The 23,699-nt window shown below is 46.9% G+C and overlaps 1 protein-coding gene across 3 annotated transcripts in view; it reads right to left on the bottom strand.

Annotated features, from left to right (window-relative positions):
* Positions 1–1,457: 1,457 nt before the first annotated feature.
* Positions 1,458–23,699, bottom strand: part of LOC146199293 (zinc finger protein 532-like) — a 52,094-nt gene continuing 29,852 nt past the window's right edge. For all 3 annotated transcript variants that reach the window (XM_084594748.1, XM_084594749.1, XM_084594750.1), the window contains 3 exons: positions 21,882–22,267; positions 10,443–10,655; positions 1,458–3,164 (listed from right to left, as the gene is read on the bottom strand). In XM_084594748.1, coding sequence (XP_084450874.1) covers positions 2,775–3,164; positions 10,443–10,655; positions 21,882–22,267 — 989 coding nt within the window. In that variant the 3' untranslated portion in view covers positions 1,458–2,774. The remainder of the gene's footprint in view (positions 3,165–10,442; positions 10,656–21,881; positions 22,268–23,699) is intronic.

The following is a 23,699-nucleotide window of genomic DNA, read 5'->3' as shown; positions in this document are numbered from 1 at the left end:
ATGCAGGCGGCATGTTGCGATGCGCCTGCGGGGGCGCGTCAGGGCGCGTGCTCGTTCGAGAGAAAGCGCGCGGCGCACGTCGCGAAGGCAGCGAGCCGAGCCGGCGGCGTCCCAGTGTGTGCTTTTCTGCCACAGATGGCGCTGCCCATCAGGAGCCGCAGCGCCGCCCAGCGATGCTTTGGGAGCCTATACGCCGCCGTCTCGCTCTTCTTGGTCCCCGTCTCCTCGTTCCTGCTTCGCTCCTGGCGGTCTCCACGGAAACGACCCGCAGCCACCCGGACGACCTAGCACCGACTTCGACGATCCCTGTGAGATTAAAGATGTTTGTTACACGGCCCGCTGTGTATTTGTCGTGCGCATCCCTCGGGCAGAGGAATCGCCCACAACCTTAACGCTTTTTTTTAATTCTCGGCAATAAAAGTGGAGAGTGAGTTCATTATGAGACTGGATTGAATATGTGACAAATACAATACAGTTCAAACTCGATTTAACGAAGCTGAGGGGAGCCGTGAAATATTTCGTTAAATCGGGAATTTCGTTAAATAGAGTGAGGCAATTCTCGGTCCTATAATTTAGTGCATTCGATTATAAGGTGCGGCGGCCCCTCAAAAGCTACCGCGGCATCGTACTTGGCGAAGACTTAATGCTCCCAAAATGAATTGCTGCCTAGCAAAAATGACCGGCGCCGTTAGCGCCCAAGAAAAAAAAATCGTTACTCAGCAAAAGAGCCCGAGAGGTCTACTTATTTATTTTCCAGCAATCAAGTCGATGGTCTTTGCCTGTGCGCGCTTTGTGAGCAATGACCGCAACCGATTTCTCGTAGGTCTGAAGGGCTACGTATAGCATTGTTGGCCTAACAAGCTGAACTTGAGAAAAGCATGCATTCAAAGGCACGGGGAAATATCCGCAGAAGCACAATGGCGAACGAACCACACGAAGCACGCCACAAAAAAGTACCGAACAGCAACCCCGCCCTTTGGAATGAGGCACGAGACTTTTTTTTACTGCTGTCACCATCTGGTGAATTCAACTGAACACTGCAACTCTTGTTTTGCGCCGCGCAGTTAAAAAAACAACAAAAAACAAGCAAACAAATCGGGACAAAGGTGCCCCGCACTTACTCTGGGCTCGCAATTAATAAATTTTCGGGGTGCTCTCTACAAAATAGATCAAAAATAGCCCCTTTCCACGTTCATTTTTCGAAAAAAGGTTCGTTAAACCGGGACAGATTACGAAATTGATTTCGTTATTTCGAGTTAATCAAAACATTGAATCCTACGGGCTTCTGACGGGGAATTACGATATCTTCGTTAAATCGGGTTTCGTTAAATTGAGTTTTGACTGTATCATTTTTCATGATTGCAAGCGGTGGTGCAAGCCGATTTCAGTATATCGAATTATCGATACTATATCGAACTACTTCATGATCCCATTCAAGTTCGATATATCCGGGATCGACTGTATGCAAAAGCATTTTATTAAATCCCTCATTTTGATTTGTGACCAATATGTGGATGCTGGCACTGCTAGATCGTGAAGCCACAAATTATGAAGGGCCTTTATTATGGAACTGTCCTATAACTTTGACACAACTGCAGTACAAAAACCATGTACACATCATGAATCTGCTGCAAACATAGATGGACACTGCATTCACAACTGATTTATTGCAATAAGACATGCTGAATAAAGGATGCGCATTTCATATGCGCAAGCAAACTAAGCAAAGAGAAACAAATAGGCACGTGCCAAAGGCAAAGAAATACTAGGTCTGATACCCACTATAAAACACCTTGCAGCAGAGGAAGTATTCAAATATAAAACAAACTCGATGGAAAGCTAGTTTTACTTCATTTTGTCCTATTCCATTGAGAGGCCTAAAAAATAACCTACTCATAAACATTACTTTCAGTATTTTCTGTGCCATTAATGCACCTTGAAATTTCTGAAATGTTTTACATGCCTTCGAGGCACTGAACTGACCTCAAAACTGGTGCCTTCACTGACTGTTGTAGCTGGCCAGTGCTATAGGCAGTGCAGGCAGCCGGAATATGAGGAGAATCAAAGAAACCACAGCAAGAAGCAGAGTTGCTACTTTCAATATATATCAGGCGGCTTTAGGGTCCCCCACTTGAAGGAAAAGGAGTGGGTTGAAGTGATGTGTTCTGCCATTGCTGGCCTTCCCCTCCTTTGCTTCCCTACCTACTTCCCACTAAAGGGCCTTATTTCCCACTAGGCTACAAGGCCACGGGGGCAGCAGTGCCATCATGTTGGCTGTGACTCGTCTCCCAGGTGGGCAATGATGACAGCAAAACCAATACATAATGTGGTAGATGCGATAAACATAGTGAGACAGCTCATGGGCTCATAGAAAAAGCACTATACATACGATCCCATGGGCATGATTCCATCGTTTATGACGAAGAAAGAGCAAAAGCAATAAACCATTTTAGCTGTGAATAAAGGATGCTTCTGTGAGAAGTCAGTAGTGATGTTTTGGAGCACCCTTTGTATGCTAGATGAATTTTGATGCTACGATGTGCAAATTTTACCAATTTTATTATACTGAAGTTTACCTGTAACAAATAAGCATATGATCGCCTCAAGCCTACGCTGGCACTGTGCATGTAAACTGTGCACACAAAACCTTATCTTGTACACGACCATCAAATGCACAGTTAGTTCTAGAGGTTGGTTTGAAAAGCAAGGAAACATAAAAACACTTTTTATTCATTCCCCATTTGCCCATGCACACAAAGGATATGCCCCATTGCTCATACAGAGCCATCTTTAGCCTTCACTTTCTTAAGGAATGCCATGCCGTGGCTCCGTGTGTGGCTTTTGAGTTCCCGTTCCGTGGCAAAAGTCGCCAAACACACAGAGCAACGATGACTGCTGTCGGCTGCGCCATTAGGGTCAGGAGCCACAGCATTCTCCTTGATTTCGGTCTGATCTACCCTGTGCACTCCACGCAGGTGCTTCATCAGAGAAGGCTCCACCACGTAGCACAGACCGCACTGAGGGCATTGGAATGTCTCCTTGTGGGGCGGCCGGTGCTGCTTGATGTGGTCACGAAACACAGATGAGTCATTGCTCTCAAATTCACACTTGGCACACACATAGGAGCTGCTGGCCGCCTTGCTTTCCTGATTGTCTGAAGCAGCCTGCCAAGTAAAAAAAAGCCCAAAGGACGAGGTCACAAGCCAACATATTTGACAGCAGGCTACTAACCATGCTCGGAAGTACAATACTAAATACTTGACATACAAAATGCATACCAGAAGTGATGACATTTGAAACACGACGGGTCGTCTTACATTCTCGGCTATCTTAAGAGTCATGTGAATACAGTAAGAGCAAGCAAAACTTCCTTAATTTGCTGAAATAATGAAAATTCAGCTCACTGGCACTTTTTTGCTACACATCACGGCAGGAATGCTTGCAAGTGAATTAGCAGCATGATAAGGCGCTAACATCAAGAACAAGCCTTCAAAGGCCTTATGAAGGTAGCATGGTGGCGCCCCGTCATCTTTTCACACGGATGCAGTAAAGTCTCAGCTCAGTTTAACCAAAAGTTCGAAAGATCAAATGGGCCTAAAAGACCGTGGTAGTCTGCATTTGAGATGAAACCGAAGTGAGAATAACAGTTTCTCCCTGTTTCGTCAAATGCTTTGCTTCGCACATACTGTCAGGAACTTTGAAGAAGTGCTCCATCGTAAAGGCCTCCACTACTCCTTTCACAGTGTGACAAGCAGTAACAGTAGTGCTTCTTCGCAAAAGGGCCCCCATTGCATTTTGAGGATGCTTCATCGCGCAATATACACGCGGTGAGCATTGCAGCGAAGTATGCAGTGCAGTGAACGTTGCAGTGCACGTTGGTCACGTACAGCTTCACTACACGTGACCAATGCACAATTTCAGCCTACTGAAAGCAGCAAGTATATGCACACGACGGATATATGCGTAGGAGTCAGAACAGTGTGATATAACCTCGACGTAAAAATAAAAGAACAGTGATGCGCCAAGCAGCGTATGAAAGGGTGCAACTAGCTGATGGCCATAAGCAATTGCAGCCACTGGATGGCGTGAAGTTAAAGGGCAACTTCAGCTGTTTTTTGATGTTCACAGATGTTCAACGATATTTGCATCAAAAGTTCTTTTCAGTGTCAAGATTATATACGCTACAAGGCACAGTTCAGGACACTTTAGTTTTCTCGTGACATAATTTTTAGAGAGAAAGAAACAATCTTAAGTTTGGCTGCACAACTGCAGCGTGTGCTCCTCCCCTAGCGGCGAAATTCTGCGGCACTCATCTGGTGTGACACAGCCGGGCGGTGCAACACAGGCTGCGTGCTTTCTCTCTCCACGTGCTACTCACACCCGTTAAGCTCGCGGCGGTGAGACACCCGGCAGCTCCATCGCACGCCGATTACAATGGTCGGTGGGCAATTTTGTGATGCTTGAAGCGGCGTCGTGGCTGTCTAAAAGCGGCGATGCATCTTGTCTTACTTGCGCCTTGCTTTCCTCAGATGGCGCATTCGCCTTCTGGCTTGTGTGTTATGTACCAAAGCTCTAAGCAGGTGGCACGAATTGCCTATGCAGTAAAATGTCTTACTTGCGCCTTGCTTTTCTCAGATGACGGATTCACCTTCTGGCTTGTGCGTTATGCACTGAAACTCTAAGCAGATGGTACGAATTGCATATGCAATGAAATATCAAAACCAGTAGGCCATGATCCTGCAGCTGTAACTGGGATATGATAGGAATCATACATTGCCCGCGACAACAAGAAAAAGCATTCAGGCGGTCCTTCACTACACAGTCTGCACTTATTAGGCCCTTGTAAACCTGCAGTGCGTACAACTTCTAAAGTGAAATATGCAGACACCATCTGATGTTCAATGGTCGAAATTTCCGGAGTCCTCCACTACGGCGTCTCTCATAGCATGAGTTGCTTTGGGACGTTAAACCCCACAAACCAACCAACCAACCGTTCTGTTGTTCACATAGAGTAGCAAGCAGCTTAGCTCTGTAGTTTACAACCCTTGCACTTTATAGATTTTGGCATGACCGCGCAAATAAGATGCCGCATTAAGTGTATGAAAGCAATGGCATGGTAATAGTTTTAGAAATTAACGGCCCAAGAAAGATTTTAGAAGGCGGTTGAAGCAGCATTGGAGGGCTCCGGATCAGTTGACATTTGATAGAGCACCCTGTATACACTAACCACGACCATAAATTAATGCTGCATCAGCTAGGACATAGAGCGGTAGTCGCTGAAGCAGAGGCTGACTGAAATTTAGAGGTAACTTAACAGGTTTATTTATATGGCGAGCACTGAAACAGAGAACTATCGGCCTTTTTAAAGGTCCCCTGTGCACCTCTCCCTGGGTAGAGAATTTGCTTTTTATACAATGCTTAATGAGTAATCGCTTTGGTTTAGTCACATGCATGGCATTAACGAAACGCTCAACAGAGATGTCCTCGGCGCATTCTCTCCTCTTCCGGAAATGCCAACCTGGGAATAGTGGTGCCAGGTTTCTTTGTAAATAAGTACTACTATTCTTCAAGACTGGTCACATTGCATCACCCACGTGACTTAATTTTTGCGTGGGGACACTGAGGAGGAGACGTCGTGCCCTTTTAATAGCGCGAACACGCTGGCACCACTGTGCGTAGTTAGAGACAAAACTGTGCCCAGTCGTCGGTCAACTAGCTAGCATAGTTGATTTCACGAAAACAAAAATGAAAACACTGTTACCGACGCTCATCGGCATGCACGGCACCACGCCCACATGCTGAGCTGTTCACACGGCACGAATTAAGGCGGTCGCGGCGAATTTTCTCGTACCACTGGGCGCGTCCAACTCCCAAATTCCAGTCACCTGTGTTCACTCACGTGCAGCGACATCGCAAAATACGTTTTCATATTTCGTTCACATCAAAATGCGCCAAAAGTCAATCAGGGACGTTCACGTTAGCAGTCTGGAGCCAAAGTGAATAAAGGACTGTGGAAACAAAAAGCGAAAAGTAACAGACAAATGCAACCAGGACAAGGACATGGCGGAAGCAATCACAGGAGCCAAGCAATTACGGCATGAAGACGCGAAAAAGCGAAATTCACTCATGCCGAAGATTCATTTAGGGTAGCCTTTTAATTTTCATATTGTAATTTTCATGCAATTATTCTCGCACAAAAAGAAAAAAATGGCTGATGAGATAAGAGCAAAATAACAATTCTCTAAACCATGGGAGTGCATACCAAGTAAATCTTTCATTTAGGGTAGCCTTTTAATTTTAATTTTGTAATTTTCATGCAATTATTCTCGCACAAAAAGAAAAAAATGGCTGATGAGATAAGAGCAAAATAACAATTCTCTAAACCATGGGAGCGCACACCAAGTAAATCTTTCAGAGCGGCCTCACGGCACAACAGAGAAAGCACACGCGCACATGCAAAATACTTTTTTTTTTCACATGCAGACGCAGCAGACGCATGCCAGTCAGTGGGAGAGCGAGTCGGCCTGCCCAATAGGTTACACGAAGCCACTCGGAGATAGCGCTGTTCGCTGGCACCCGCAGCACCGTGCTGCGATGCTTAGGTCCCCAATAGCGCCCCAAGACTCACGATTCGTGCTGCCAAAGAGGAAATTCATTTTAATGGCCAACGCTGCACTTGATGACTTCGCAGTAGTGGAGGAGCGTCCAGCAGACGACTGCGACAATACAGCGGCCCGACTAAGTGCAGCGGGTTCAGTATAGGGCAGCTTAACCTGATGTGCACTATATTAGGCCGTGCTTCTGACAAGGGGTCTGCGGTGCAACCCGGAAACACCTTGGCACACTTCAGACACAGTCGACAACTTGCTTACAAACAGCATCGATCATGAAATTACCACATCTTGTACTTTTAGCTCAAACTTAATGAATGCATTCCTTGCAGCAATGGGTCGTAGGTATGTTGTTGGATGCACGAATTATTCAATAAAAGACAACACAGTGATTTACCACCGATTTTCCAAGGACAAGAAGCTTTGCAACAAATTGAGTCTTGCGATAGGTGCCCCCTCTTAATGTGAGAATTAACATGCGGGTGCTCAGAACATATCATGCGTGAGACTGCAACCAACACAAGATGCTTCTGATGTCGCAGTTTGACCTCACGAGTACCAGGCGATGGTTGAAACCGGATGCTGAGCCGACAATCTTTAAGCACCTGGTACAAGCTAGCCCGCCTGCCACGCAGTTTTTCGGTGCCTACACTACGGATTCTTTTCGCCATCAGAAAACAGCATGCTAAAACCTGTTGGCCTTTTAAACAATATGCGCTTTGATAAAGAAATGTCAACAAATAACGCTTACTGAGGATCACTGATCTGCAATGAGTTTCTGGTAGGAGTTTTAACTGCAATACAAGAAAATTTCTACTTGGTGTGGCACAGCTCCTCTTATCTCGTACTCTGGCTGGGCTGCTAAGGCGTCACCGAAATTACATCTTTCTTTTACCGTGAGACGCAGTACTGTTCCATGAATAGACTATTTACTATAGTGCTGATCAATTCCAGAGTGCTGTCCACACTGGTTTCGATGTGAAACAGTTTAGGCCTAGCGACGATTAGGGCGCAGCGCATGTCCAGAGCGCTGTCGTTTGCTGCTCCCGCGGGGAGGCGAGCAGCGCTGTTGCAATAAGCTCACAGCATCTGCAGCGGCAAGCATTGCGAATTTGTCGTCTACTTTCTTGATGTGGCGGGGATAGGTCATTTTTCGATGTACCCCTTAACATACATTATTTCAAGCAAACAATCTTGCTTGGACAGGACGGAGCTATATGTTGCGCCATTGGGCGCATACTAGAAGGAAGTATCCACCAGACGGAACTCTAAGCACTGCCTATTTGGCGTGTTGCTTTTGAAATGCCATTCGGTAGGAATGGCATTAGGTTTTCCGCGTGGCAGGGGTATTCTGGCTGTGTAAGAATAATCTCAATCGCAGCGAGGCAGCTTTTGGGCCGGTATCAAGGCAAGAATTGGAATTTGGACTAGCTGTAACGATCAGTCGCCCTCATATATGCAAGCCACTTGTATCAGAGTATGTGAGTGCATGAATGGTTTGAAAATTCTAGGGAATGCTTCATATGGTAGTAATCAATCTAGCTGCATGCAAGAACACTCGCTCATACTGCCCTCATTGGTCATGCCTGCCGAATACTGCTTACGTTTTTTTTTTTTTGTTTTTTTTAATGATGAATCCTGGCTATCACTGCCTATTGACATTGATGACAACTCACCAACACCAAATAGTATGTTCTACATGGTGACATACATGATAGCGACTGACATTCACACACTTTGACAGAATGGTAGCGGGTGCATGCAGCTTGGCCACACGCCTGTGTCGTCATCATGTGATATCACAAAAAGGAGTCAGGCCCCATGCGGGAGTTTCAATTTTGGCTCAAGCTCCTTTGCTTATTTAAAATTATTCCTTGCGTGTTGTAAAAAATGAAACCGCGTATCGTGATCACCAAGCCTTCGGCAGTATAACTCAACCGTTAACCCAGTACAGTCGGAAAATCGCCAGAGTTGCCTTTTAAAGGCCCACTGTCCCCCCTCCAGTTGAAAATATTTTTTTCCCTGGTGACTGTGAGGCCTTGCCCCCAGAACGCAAGGCCACAAAATGTTTTTAAAAAGAGTAATTATTAATGCAGTTACAGCCACCGCAATCACCCGATTCTGTCGTGTTTTTCTCCTCCCACTCCCTCGCAAAGGTTTTTCACTCTCCTGCTTAGTCGTCTAACCTCCGCAAGCCACATTCCCCTTCCCTCTCCGCGTTTGGCGAGAGGTGGGGCGTAGTACTCTGTGTGCGCAAAAAAAAAAAAAAAAATCCCAAGGGCGCGGGAGCATGCGCCGCTGCATTCCGTCAGACCGGCGAGGGAAAAGCGTGCAGAGAGCGGTGGACACAATCAGTGGTGCACGCCCATCCTTCACCAGTCAGTCAACGAGATGAACCAATGGATGTCGTTTTCTACTCCGACCTCAGCCTTGCGGCTTGTAGAGAACGGGGAAGCTGGTTTCCTGATGGGGAGGATCAGAGAGCTTTGATTTGTATTTTTGTTGCTTTGCGGCGAGCGTATCGCTGTAGCGCTTTGCACAGACTATCTCCGGTACCTGATTGACGCACTGGGCTCCTTTGCTTAAAAGGTCATTCCCTGGACAGTGGGCCTTTAGGGAAAGTGAAATTGAAACTATGCAGCTAAGCATTATTGATCATCATCGTGGCGGCCATAGCACACATGAAGTGAGCCGGCACCACTGTTCGATACAGTTCTACTAACTTGACCAAGCTTCAACTTAAAAAATGATTCGATGCTGCGGCAGCGATCGATTAGCTAGCATTAGCTCGATAATCTCATGAAGCAATTTTGGGTGATCGCAGATTGCGCAGGTCGCACCTCAACGTCATCCCGCCCTAATTAACCGGAGCTATCCTGCCCATGTCCAAATTAGTGAGCATTTAACACCACAGATTTAAATGTGTGTGAGAGCTGAGACCTTGTTCCAAGTCTGAATATTCAGAATGAGAGATTTTGCTTACAATAACCATTCTTTCATGAATGTCTTAACTATAAAAGAAAAAACTGTGCACCTGTCTATGTTTGGTTGGTTTGGTTAGTTGGGGTTAACGTCCCAAAGCAACTCAGGCTATGAGAGACGCCGTAGTGGAGGACTCCGGAAATTTCGACCACCTGGGGTTCTTTAACGTGCGCTAACATCGCACAGCACACGGGCGCCTTGCTTTTCGCCTCCATTGAAAAGCTGCCGCCGAGGCCGGGATTCGATCCCGCATCCTTGGGAACAGTAGTCGAGCGCCGTAACCACTGCGCCACCCCGGCGGGGGCACCTGTCTATGTAAAAAGAAATAAGGCTGTAGTTTTTAATTATATCCGCACTTATTACAGCAGATTACTACCGTGTCGTCACTGTGCCTAACCAACAAGGAAGGCTAGTAGGTGTCATTCTCTCCCTGGTTTTCCCAAGACCTGGCATTCAACACCTGCTCATTCATGTTAGTCTTACGATTAATATGGTGTCTTAAACATGAAACCCATACCTAGTATTTTACATTTCTCAAGCATCTCTGCTGAGTAATAAAAGAAGTAGACAACAAAGATACAAAAGTGCTGGAAAATTCAGAACATATACTCGTTCTTTCAATGCCAAACCAAACTCCAATACCAAAGTGAATTTACAATACCAAACCAAACTTGCAACAAGACTGGCAAAAAAAAAAAAAAAAAAAAGCCTACATCCCAAGCCAAGTAGCACTTCTGAGGAAATGCTACTTGGTTTTCTATCTTAGCTCTAATATTGGTTTATCATGTTTGCTACCATCCCACACACACACTGATGATCTGCCACATGGTTTTCCTGCCGATACAGTACCTTTCCACTATTGACAGGGGAGGGCTGATCTGTGGCGTGGTCACTAGCCTCCTTTTTGCCTTTTTCTGCAGGACCAGAGGATGCAACTGGTGCCTTGTTTGGATTTTCTGTCTCTTCCTTCTTTGGCTTCGGAGGAGAACTGTTGGTAGTCATCGTGCTGGAACCAGTGTCAGGCATTTCATCGTCATCCAGGTTGATAACTTCTGAAACCTCCTGAAACAACAGAGCACCAGCAGTAGCACTCAGTTATAAACAGGAACAACAGATATTCCGACAAGGTGGTTACAGCTAGTTCTGAACAAAAAAAATTAGCAGAGATTTAGCATAGTTAAACATGGCATTCAGCAAAAGCTTTACAACATGGTTATGCTTGGTAGGACTCTTCTGCAGCCTGATTTAACTGGCATCGGTATGACGTGCTAAGCGCACCATCATCACTACTGGCATCCATGGCTGGCGATGAGTAGGAGCACGGTTTCTGCTCTTTCTTATAGCCATCGATTGAAGTCACCAAGTCATGACTCTTTCCATTGCGCATTGGCACATGACGTCATCCATGTGTTGATCAAAAGCTCCACCCCCTTCCACTCTCTCCGCAGCTTCAAATTTGAGAGGTCAAAGGTCACCCAAAAGTCACAGGGTCAAGGTATGGTGCGCCACCAAGGTGGTCCACTAGGTTACACTTCAAGCGATCAGGTGTTTTGGGGAAAGGGAGGCCCAGTATATTTATAGTCATACTTTGTCTTGTGGCTCCTTGAAGGCCAATGACTAGCTTATGCTGACGTGTGTTGATTTATAGGAAAGGAAAGGCACCGTATCTGTCACATTTTTTCTGTGGACACCTGAACTGCATAGCAACAGTGTGTCGAATTGGAGCCCATATGAAGCCCAGCCCTACCCAGTGTAGGGAAGCTTTTGCTTCAAAACAGCACAAAAAGAATGATGGACAAGTGTAATGCCCAGAACAAGTGCTTACATAGACAGGGGGTTGTCAGTGTGCTATTTTCCACATCTGTATCTTTGCCCTGTTTCGATACAGTTCTACTAACTTGTCTAAGCTTCGACTTAAAAAATGATTCGACGCTGAGGCAGCGATCGATTAGCTAGCGTTAGCTTGATAATCTCATGAAGTGATCTCATGAAGTATTCTGGATCATCAAGGGCTGCATGGCAGCGAGAAGCGAGGAGTGTGGTCATTTATATACATCTAGCAGCGGTAAACTATGCACGATGCCATCTGCTGAAGCACAAGTAGTGCTACCTAGTGAAACGATCCTGCACTTGTGTGGCATACCAACTTTGTTTATATCCAGATCACAAGGCCTACACCAATCTTTGTGATATCCGATATACCCCTTCATTATATCCGAAATGAACACTGCGGCCAAATTTAGGCAGAAATGTATACAGCGCAAAATGACAAACCGTTTGACACTATCTGGAACGTCCTGCCACAAATGGTTCGGCTGCAATAGCTGTTTAAAGATGATCATGGAAGCTGAGTGTTATCGCTTCATGCAGCACATGCATTAGTTCGCAGCATGAGCATGACCTGCAGCTGTGTCACAGTAGATTGTGAAATGGTATGGACATAAAGAAAGCATGACTGACCGAGATATTCTAACTGAAGTATTATAATTGTTACTGTTTGGCACTTTGGCACGATTCGCTTCTGCAGGGCACCACTGCGCATGCGGCGACTGCCTTGGCGCACGCCTGCCGCATCGGCACCAATCAGCATGTGTGCACTGGCCTAATCTATGTACTGAAATGAGTACCTGGACATAGTGACTGCAGGCCTGTCGAATAGGGCCTGACGTCTACTTTATGTAAAAAGATTGACATAGCAGGAACTTGTGTTGTAAGGTTTTATGTACGTTTTATATTCAGTTCATTATTCTGCGGATGTTTCTTTCGTTCTTCTCGGTGAGTTTTCCTGAATACGACACTAGATCAGACAGGAGGAGCAATAAGTCGTCTCCGTATTAAAACTTTGCCCTGCTTCATGCGCAGGAATCAAATCCTTTGTGAATTAACACAGAAGTGCGAGTTGTTCGAGATTTTGCATTTATTGGTCACTTCTGTGGTTCACGACTGTGCTGTAATTCGTTGTCTTGCTGTGCTGCGCAGAACTTTGTAGAATACGCCCGTCATATCAGATCAGGCTAGCGATTGCGCACAGACGGTGCACAGAAGCTGATCCCAGTAGCAGATCGATATAACTCCCTTTTATCGAAATATAGACAAAACATGAGGAGCAGCTAATTTCATGATTTTTAAAGCTGTTTTCAAATTCACGATAAGGCGCGAAACTATATCCTCCTCTCCCAAAGTTGCACCACCTGCATCACGTTGGTAGACAACCCGGTTGGTAGACAACCTGATAATATATACATTAATGTCCCTAATGTTCCTGTTGAGGCCAACAGGGCCAGAAAGGTCCCAATATGCATTGTTTGGTGAGCTGGCCTGTTGAAAAGATGCTGCCTGTGTACGAAAAGCTCGAGTTTTTGACACCTTGAGAGACGTCGGAGAAGGAAGGCGGAAATCGTCAAAGTATTTTGAGTTCCTTGCAGTTACCTCTAGATGATTTTGAAGCCTCGGTGACCCTGGGGAGCAGAACACGTGCGCAGCATGAGATGATAATGATGCCAACCTTTGAAGATGTAGACAAGGCAGTGCAGACTAAGTTCTTTGAACCATGAGGAAACAAGTTGCCGTGGCGAAGGAGCGCATAGCAGCAGAAAACTCTGCGACTTCACGTTCCGACCACAGCATGAAAAAATTTAAAGTGAGCTCTGACTGGCTGAGCCATTTTCAGTCATAGCATATAATCACTGCCAAAGAGCTTTGCTTTCTGAGAAATCAGCAAGCGTCGACACTGAAGCAGCATACGTTGGATGCGGAAGAATTTTTAAGACACCATAGCTAAGTACAAGCACTCTTGTATGTACTACTGGGGACAAAAGTTTGCAGGTTTCCAGGACCTATCATCAGGAATCGAAGCCAACAGCTCTGTTGTTAGCTGGTGACCGAAGTCCAGACTTAACTGTCAGAAAGTCGGACTCTCATGTTGTGACATCAGCTAGTGAAATCAAGAGATCGCCAAAGAACATGGCGTTTGTACGCCAGATTTGCTTTTCTCGTGTCATACAAACATTCATCCCCAGCAATACAATGTGCACGACATTGGCTTATTCTACTAGGTCCTACCATAGAAAAAACTGGACCTGAAAGAGCAAAGATCCTATCATGTTGATGACACAACTACGCCTGATATTCTTGAATGAGCATCTGGAGCAAGGTGTTGAGAAGTGTGTGAATGTGCATCAAAAGAAGCTTACACAATGGCTGCTTCTGGACACCGATATGAAGAGCCCCACAGAAGTGGACTTATTTACGGCCCTCAAAATGAAGGGCAGCCATAATTCAGAACTGGCTCAAGCACAAAGACTCTGTTGCAGGGCAGGTTTCAATGCCCGCCTTGCTAGAGTCGCAGCTGCCAGAAGAAGCGTTAGAAACACCTGGCAGGAGTTGTGCGGATTTGACAAGACAGTGCTGGATTTGTATGACTTTCTGTTCATTAGCGAGGGATTAATAGATGATGCCATAGTCAGAAATGCGTGCAACATGACAGAAGAAAGTGATGAGAAGGCTGAAGACGAGCAGCTCGAGAAAAAGGAGGCATGCCCAGAGGATATGCTCGATGAACTTGTCACCATTTGTCTGTTCCTTCGCACTCATGTGGATATGGAAAACCTGCTCAGTACCGAGAGCAGAGTTACAAAAATGCTCCAAAGTAAGAAAAGGAAGACAACGGTGACTTACTTTTTCAAATAATATTTTGTTTCCAAGGCATTAGGCTCGTATGTACTCATCTATGCATTCCCACTTTCGCGCTTTGGTCTATAAGATTGCAATGAGTTGTATATAATTGCGAGACTGAACAACAGGGTAGCAAAAATGTGATAATAGAGAAATTCAGCTGCATATGCTAGTAGCTCGCAGAGATTTTCCAACTTCATATGAGTACAGTAAGACCGAAACGTAACAAAGCTCTCTGCAACGAATTCCTAGATATTGCAAAGTTTCTCCATTCCCTAATGCCATTACCATTGAAGCAAATATATATCTGAATTGCACGCGATATAGGTTTATGTAATACAGTCGCCGAACGATTTTTCGGACCCTCGAGGGGCCGAGATAGCGTCCAGAAAATCAGGCAGTCCGAAAAAAACGAATCCACGCTAAAAAAGTCATTTAATTTAGCGAGCGGCTTGAAAAAGTGGTCAATATGCCTCTGCGGGGCGCTACATTGTCGTACAAGTCGGCTTGACAAAGGAGTAGAGCGGGGGATGAGGGGGAGGTGCGAGGAAGGAACGAGAAAGGGAGGAGGGAGTAGGAGGTATGACAAGAATTAAGGAACGCCAGCAAGGACCTAAGCTGGCTTGCACGTCGGCAAGGGTGAAAATCTCGCCGTACACAGCCAAAAGCACCATCAGAACTTGGGCTAGTTCACTGCAAGTTGGAAGCACAACCTCTGGCTCCTCCCTGTCGGAGCCCGAGTGATCACTTTCAAGCACCTGGCGAACAATTTCGTTGTCGGTGAGTTCAGCGCAGAGCTCGATCTCTGTGTGAGTGTTAGCAAAGTACTCCAGCGTCACTTTCATGGGAATGGCTCCTGCAGCGCACAAGTGCTCAATGAGGTCAGCAGATGAAGACGGCTGATGGGATTCATTGGTGCTATCATTGGATAACGACGGCACTTCATCTCTGATCATGAAACCAGCGTGGCGGAAGCAATTCTGCAGTGTCTCCTCCGTCACCGCCTTTAATGCACCGGAAAGCATGCTGAGTGCCCGGCACTGTAGGTTTGGCGCTGTCCACGCATAACACCATGCGACTAGCATGTGCGACCGATAGAGGTGCTTAATAAATTTGCCGAGGAGGCGGATGAGGACGGCGGTGTCGGCGCCATCGGTAACTGCCTGTAGTTGACGCGGCAATGTAAACAGCACAACACGTAAATGGCGACCGCGGTGACTGACGACTGTGCACGACTGCAGCACGGCAGAGCTGGCACTGGCAGGACGGTGCAACAAGTGGTGCCTGCTATCGAGGCTATACCGGGTATGCGAGATTCCGATGGCATGATCAGCGGATGATATAACACGTGGGTTCTAGGTTGCAGAAAACCAAAATGGCACTGGCGTTGTTTGCGTTTTCGGTAGCACTTGAGTCGTGAATCGAAAGAAAAAGTCCAGAAAATCGAACGAGAAGGAGGATTTCAAACAACCGAAATTTTGGTCGGTGTTATACATTGACTCCATGGAGTGCATGGCGGTGCCATGGCAAGGTCTGGATTTTCAGGCAGGTAGGGAAAATTGGGCGTCCGAAATATCAGTCGGTGACAACTCATCCTCGAGACAATTACATGTGTTCAGCAAGAGCAGCCTCCTTTTCAGTATCATTACATACTGGAATGTAAGATTGTCGGCAAAAGCTTCAGGGCACCGCAGCCACCGCTTCAACCAAAGAATTCAAAACACTGAGCTGTCAAATAGTTACAAACGCTAAAAGCCCATTATAGGCAATGCGAAATGTGTGTTGCTTTTCAATGAAGGACGCAATGGAGAGTGCAAAATATAGTAAAACGTTCCAAGCACTTCTAAAGGAAAAACATTTTTCCGAGATGTGGTCACATGGTGTACTACGCTGATAATGACAGCATATTTCTGCAGGAGGCCAGCCAAATTAAAGTTATAATTCTTGATTTCTTGGATAATGGAGTGCTCAAGTCTATGCACGAAGCAAGACCTTTTCGTAATGACCGTAAACACGACAAGTCTTGGGCAGTGTTAGATCCGTTTAAGAAATGTGTGTGACACAATCCAGCGCGGCAAAAACCATCTGTGAAGTTCTGCCTTACCTCCACTTTTTGCCACCACTGCTGCTTCGTGCTCTGCCCTGCCCAGTGGTGTGAACATTCCTTCTCTACTCCTCAATGCACTTTTGCTGTCTTTCTCAGCGACCTGCACTGCCTTTCTTTTAAGTTAATAGCCAGTTTTTTCTCCATGCACACCATGCGCCTTACCTCACGACCCAAAGGACTTAAAGTTTGTTTCTCCTCACAGTTCACAAATCCCAACCTGTTGACTAAGCCACTTTGAGAAGCACCATCTTAACGTCCTTAACATCTATTTGGCTCCGGCTTTTCGCCCTACCCCTAAAAAATTGTAGAAATGACCGTAAAAACCCGCATATAATTTGGACCCGCATATAATATGAGGTGTACTTTCGGAAAAAAAAAAAAGTTTCCATCTGCATATAATGCGAGCGAGGAAAGATCAGTAGAAGTACACCCGTGTAATGGACCCACTTTTCTTATTTCAAGAAACATTGACGTCAGTTTGAGGGGAGGGTGTTCAATATGCGGGAACAAGTAGTCTTTATTTTTCCCCAATCAGTCGTGAAAGAAAGCACGCGGTAAGCCGCGATCATGATGCGGGACGAGAGCTTTTAGCATTGTTCGCTTCGAAAGGCATTTGCTGCTACACATGTTCCAATTATTTTATGTCAGTGGACGCGCCCACCCCAATTGCTGCGTGATAAAGCGAACGCAGTGACCAACCGGACGAGCCGAGCATGCCATCGCCGGCACTCCCACCAATTCCCCCCCCCCCCCCCCCCCCCCACTCCACTAGAGCTAACTCTAAGATACATACTGTGATGTCGCTGCGGGAAATCAAGAGCGCTGCCAAGAAATGCATTGGACGGCAAAGGTGTGAAGTTCTCAGTGGCAAAAGTGGGAGGCGGGTTCCTTATGCGAGTAGGCTCATTACAGTTGAATCCCGCTATAACGAAATTCACGGTGCACGAAAAAAAATTCGTTCTCGCGGAACTTCGTTATCGCAAAAATTTGACGTGAAACGCAGAAAGAATTGCCCAAGCAGCAGCAAAGGCGTTTAATGCCAAAAATCTGTAAGCTTGGTTTGCTTACGCTTCACGGCGAGCAACGCCATCACGCGATTTTCGCACTCGGTCAGCAAACCCATTGCAACATCGTCGTCTCGGACAGCAACGAAATTCCTGATGACATCAAAAGCGTCCATCACCTGTACGGCGGTTGCCGCAGCCGGCGCTTCCTGTACGTCGTCGTCTTCTTCATCGGAAGAGTCCTTATCATTCCGGGCAGCTTTTATGATCTGCTCATCACTCACATCTTCGTGAACAACAACACAAGCGTCAGCGCCGATGTATTCGTCGAGCTCGAGATTAGGCGGCACGGTTCCTATTTCTCCCAGCGTTTTCCAGGCGGCCGCGATCCCCGGAGCCGGTGACGCCTCTTCGTCGTCGTCTGTAACGCCTGGTGTTAGGCCAGCAGAGTGTACGGGTCGACCTTCGGCAAATCCGGCGTGCCTGAAACAGTTCACAATTACTGAGCGCCCCAGTGTGCTCCAGGCAGCAGACATAATCTGCAGTGCCACGTACAAGTCCACCTTCGTGTCTCGGCCGGTTTCAGTGTTAAAAAGCAGCCGCTGAATTAACCTCCCGCGGTAAGCGCGCTTCAGGCTAAGAATCACGCCCTGATCGAGAGGCTGTAAGACAGACGTGCAATTGGGAGGGAAAAACCTCAGCTCCGTGTTAGTGAGCTTGACTTCGTCGGAGTGATGCGCTGAACAATTGTCCAAAAGCAAGCAAACTTTACGGCCCTGCCGCTTCATGTCGCGGTCGAATGCCATCATCCACTCGGTGAAAATAGCGCGGGTCATCCATGACTTGTTGTTCGCCTTGTACTGCACAGGTAGGCTACGAGTTCCCTTAAAACAGCGCGGCTTGGCACTTTTGCCTATGACTAACGGCGGACGCTTGTCCGAGCCATCCATGTTTGTGCAAAGCAGCACTGTGATGCGTTTTTTACTGTGTTTGCCGCCGTGACAGCGCTGCCCCTTGAAGTCGAGCGTCCTAGCCGGCAACATCTCGTAGAATAGCCCGGTCTCGTCGGCGTTGTAAATGTCTGCAGGCGCTGCAGGCGCGAAGTTGCTTAAAATTCCGGCCATGTTACTCGCCTTCCAAGCAGCTGCTCCGTCCACGTCTGCTGACATTGACTCGCCGCACAACACTTTTCCAACGATGTTATGGCGGGCCTTGAAACGGTTTAGCCAGCCAATGCTGGCTTTAAAATCATCAATGCCAAGTAGGCATGCATAGTTCAAGGCTTTCTGCTGGACGATGCTTCCGGACAGGGGGACGTTGCTGGCTCGTGCTTCCACAAACCACGCATGCACTGCTTTGTCCAACTCTTCATGGAGGGGCCGCGTCACCTTTTTGTGCTTCGAGGATGTGCCTGAAGCAAGTGCCATTCTCACGCTGTCCTTATTGCCTAGAATCGTTGACAGCGAACTTGCAGGAATTCCGAAGTCTTCAGCAATTGCCGCTTTCTTCCTTCCGCTTTCTGCTTGGGCGATTATTTGAGCTTTTTGCTCAAGGGAAAGAGTTTTGCGTTTTTTCACTTGTGTTGCCATCGTGTCCTGCGGATGAAAACTCGTCGTTGTCGAAGAGAAAGGCAGCGAGTGAACAACGTGACCACGACACAAAGCCAAAATGGCGGAACTGCAATCACGTGATTTCATGCTTAATGTGGCTTTGGATTTGACTTGGACTTCTCGCCAATAAAACTAGTTTCGGTTTCGATTTTGAACGCGAAAATTTCATTGAAGCGGAAACGCTCTGCAAAAATGGTTCGTTGTGCAGAGAAATTTAGGCCATTAATTCTTATAGGATACTCGCGGGGAATAAAAAATTATTCGTTGTCGCGGAAATTTCGTTGTGGCGGTATTCGTTGTGGCGGGATTCAACTGTACGCGAGTAAATACGGCATTTATTTGTGCTACATTTCACAGCTGTCACGCGAATCGTACGCGCTTCTGCGCCTTTGCGTCCAACGCTATCCCGCACCAGGCGGCAATAGTGCCACGAACTGACCTTCATGTGCCGCTGCTGTATTGCTCCCCTTCTAGCACCGAAATGCGCAATAGGAGAATTTCACGCATCGTGATAAGAATAGCACCTCACATTCGCCCCGCTAAGCGGTCGTCCGGCTGTTCTAAAACCAGTAGGTCGCTTCCAGCTCGGACGCGGGACGGCAGCGCACGAGCACCGGTCACCATGCGCCGTGCTCGGGCCTGTCGCGTCTAGCACCGCGCAAGTGCAAGCACGCGGCGTGTGTGTCCCTGAAGTGGTCTCAGATTTGAAGTTTTCTCGATCGTCGTCGTCCGGTACGTGCATCGTCTGCCGAGATCCCCTTGCTAGAGACAGCTTTCTGTATAAAATCTTTTTCACAATATCCCGCATTTCTCAAAAGCGCGACTGACGCGTTCCTTGGGAGTACTGGTCAAGCATCTGCGATTTGGCTATTGGGCACGAGCGCCACCACTGGAGCGAACCGCGCTAGTGTCGACCTAGGGGAGCAAGTGGGATCACGCGACTCCTCTTACTGCTGCTGAAGCAGACGCTCGATGTTTTAAAAGCTAATGGTCACATTTATTTCTGCAGTTTGGGTTGATATAGAGTGTCAGCCTTGCACTTTTGATCTTGCATAGTTACTGAGGCTGCTGCAGCTTAAGCTGTTGCTATGGTCTGTTACTGCTCTGTACCCGGACGTAAGCGAGGGAACCCGGCGCAAGCTCCCATTGCTACCCGAAACATAAGCTCATAGAACCTTCCTTAATCAAAATTTGAATAGGCAAATCAGCAAGTGATCATTCTCATGATGTGAGCAGCAGACATTTCAGCGAGCTAGACTTTGTCCATAGAGTTGGCGGTAGAAGTTCGGTGAGCGGCAGAAGAAACGCATTTTAATTTGCGCTTATCACTTGCGAAGCTAACGATACTATTGCTGGAAGGATGGAAAAGATACTGGCTTCTTCATGGAGCAGCACCCTCCCAAAGAAAAGAGGAATTTCTTAAATTATTCTAAATGCGAAATTTTCATCGAAGTGAACTAAAGATTCTGCAGCCACGGGCAGCGGTATGAATGATGAGTTGTCTCAGGCACCGTCTCCAGTACTGTAGTAATTTCAAATGACAGAGCCCGTGAATAAACAAAAGATAGAGCACTGCATGAATGTTGTGATGTGCTGATCGAGATATACACAAAAAAAAAAAACTAGTACTGTGTGCGGGGAAAACAAATATCCGCTCTAACAGGAGTGCCTATGATGGTAGTCAGTGCGCAAGAATTCGCTGCGTAGAACGCACGTCTTCACACTTGCTAAAAAATTATTCCATGTCATCCCCATAGTCAAACTTGTTTGGTCTACTACGCTCAAGGGAGCAGGCGAACGATGCCACTTCTACCGGCGCTATGCGAAGGCGCTCAGCATCTGTCAGGCTCCCGACAGTCCTCTGCTCTTGCAGAGGAATCCCATTCCCTGTGCACTGACTGCTTACATCTGACTGGTTGCGTGGTAGCTTCTGTTGTTTTGTTTTTCCATAAAACCAACAATGTTGCAGCTGGTGCACGTCGTCGTAGCAATAAAGTTCACAAACTTCGATAACTCCGATTCAGTGAAGTGTATTCTTGCCGAACAAGTGGGTCCAATACCTCCAATTAAGCTTATACAGGCCTAGACAGAGGTGTATATTAAAAAATAAATGAATGTAATGCCAACGTACAACTGAACTGCCTAGGAAAGCATCCTACAGCAGCAGTTCAACATGCATTATCCCACTTGCTTTGCCATGCGGGAACTTCCGAGAGGTGGCGCCACGGTATGTCCTCGCACCTAATAGGGCATGGCAGCATGGCTGGAGAGGCCCGTGAGACACCCGTGCGAGGTGCGAGAGATATTGTGAGGTGTGCTTAGCCTGCTTCTGGCCGCGTGCGCGTTGCGGGCACCATGGTCGCGATGATTGCGGCGTCAGCGTAGTGAAACCACAACCATCGAAACAGCTGGCTGATGCCATTGCTAGATAGCGCCTCCACTCGCTGGAAGCCTTGTGCTGATGGCGCTGAATAATAACAGCGAATTTAGGCTGAAATTTTTGCAGATCCGCATATAATACGAGGCAGAAATCTGACATGATAAAATCAGGAAAAGAACCTCGTATTTTATGCGGGTTTTTACGGTATATGTCTGCAATGTCTGGGGTCGCTGATGAGCCATGATGTCATCATGCACAGGTAGTTGCTGCCATGAACAGACCCAGTTTACCAAAAACACTTCATTATTAAAGGCGCTGCTAATTTAACCGGAAAAAAAATTCATGGTCTATATAAAGCGAAATAGGACCAAGTTTCACCGTACTACATCCGAGTTTAATGTAGCGGCGTAATACTGCAGAACTCTAAAGCTCGAACCTCTTTCTACTGACCACATACGTCAAAAAGCGACACAGCTCCAGAAACCAAACACTGGAATGCAGTGCAATCAATACCTTCTTTGCGGCAATGCCCGGCAGGAGCGACTCCTCATCCTTGCCCCACGCCGTCGCTTGGTGCTTGTCAGGGTGGAGCTTGCACACGTGGGCGACCAGGTCAGCCCGCGTAGGCTGCAGCGAGTCGCACGAGGCGCATTTGAACAGGGAGCGTCCACACTGGTCCAGGTGGGCGGTAGCATGGTTGGCCAGCAGCTCGGCCGAGGCAAAGACGGCCTCACACAGCGGGCACTTGAGGATGACCCACCACTGGTTGCGCAAGTGTTTGGGGTGAGCCGTCTGACGGTGTGTCTGGAAGCTCTCTAGGCTCACAAAGGCCATGGGGCAGATCTGGCACTTGTGCAGCGGGCTGCTGTGCGTGTCCACAATGTGGCCGGCCAGCTCAGCTGCAATGCACGACAGGAAGCAGCATGGTGGCGAATCAAACTTAGCGACTCCACCTTTATCCCCAAGTTAGTATGCTAACACTGAGAACCCCGTTGTTTGCTTCTCACAATCATGCCTCCGGGAACTGGTATATAGTTGCCAGGCGATATGGCCGATCACTGATCAGTCTGTGGTTCGTGTGATGTCACAAGATGACACCGAATTGGCAGGAGCGCCAAATCGAGCACCACTTTTGAAATGGGAACCGAACCCACTGTGACCCCTAGATCACAAGTCAGACACTCTACTCCTAGGCCATGCAGGCATGTTTGTAAGGTTTAAAAAACCAAAGTCCTCCATTTGTTCACCGCTACGGAAAGGTTCACTGCAATTTTCAGATGAGCCCACGCCAGCCTCATCAGAAACGTGAAGTCCGCAATGACAGAAGCAATTCTGAACTGTTTCTTTTTTCATGTTGTTCCAAAATTCAGTCAACATCGTTGCTGTGTCCAGGAGGTCAATTTTCAACCCCCGGCCAGTGCAACAGCTTAGCAATAGTTGTTGCACAAGGTGCATTCTGCAGCCTACCTTCAATGCAGGAATGACATCTTGCACCAATGTTGTGCACGGTGGAAGAAAATGAAGCTAGATGCAGTTGGTGCTGCCGTTGCAGTGGTGAACAGTGCAGTTATCAATGAGCAAGCAGACCTTTCTGTCTTGGCTTACCAGGTCGTTGAACTGGCACTTTTATTTCACTTATTTTTCCCTTAAAGGCCCGAGGGCATTACATAAGGGGGGAAGCAAACTCAACATACAATGCAAACAAGAACAGGAAAACATTAAAACAACAAGAAAACACAAACTAGAGAAGGAATGCATGGGTTAAACGAAACAATATGAAAGACAAAAGGTTATACAAATCTATGTGATATGCATGAAAAAAAAAAAAAAACGCTTTGACAAAACTGGTTGAACTTGAGCCGGTTGGTACGTCATCAATGGCAATGTCAGTAGAGCTATAAACACACGCAAAAAAGTCAAGACAAGGTAAGCACTGTCCCCCCCCCACGGGCGCCCACAAATCTGCTGACCTTCATCGATGCCTTCACGAAAGATGGTCGTTTAGTTTTACCCTGAATGATTTGCGATCAGTACAGAATACAATGCGAATGACACATATTCTAGTTTGGGGCGAATGAAAGTTATATAGGCTAGTTTCTTTATTTCCGGGGATGCGGCCTTCAAGTTACATTGCAGGGAACAGAGTGTGCGTGAGGCTTAAGCGCAAATCTTTTCAATGTGGGTTACCCATGATTGTCCTAGTGTTAGGTGGAGGCCAAGATATCTGTAGGATAATGCGGGGGTAAAGAAAAGAGTGAGTCAATACTAGTATACAGATGCTGATTCACAGTGCGTTTCCTCGTGAAAGTCATGGATTTGCACTTGCTAATG

The sequence above is a fragment of the Amblyomma maculatum genome, chromosome 2 (genome assembly GCF_055883805.1).
Source record: "Amblyomma maculatum isolate TAMU_Amacu chromosome 2, ASM5588380v1, whole genome shotgun sequence".
Classification (NCBI taxonomy): Eukaryota; Metazoa; Arthropoda; class Arachnida; order Ixodida; family Ixodidae; genus Amblyomma; species Amblyomma maculatum.
This window is presented reverse-complemented; position numbering and strand designations above follow the sequence as displayed.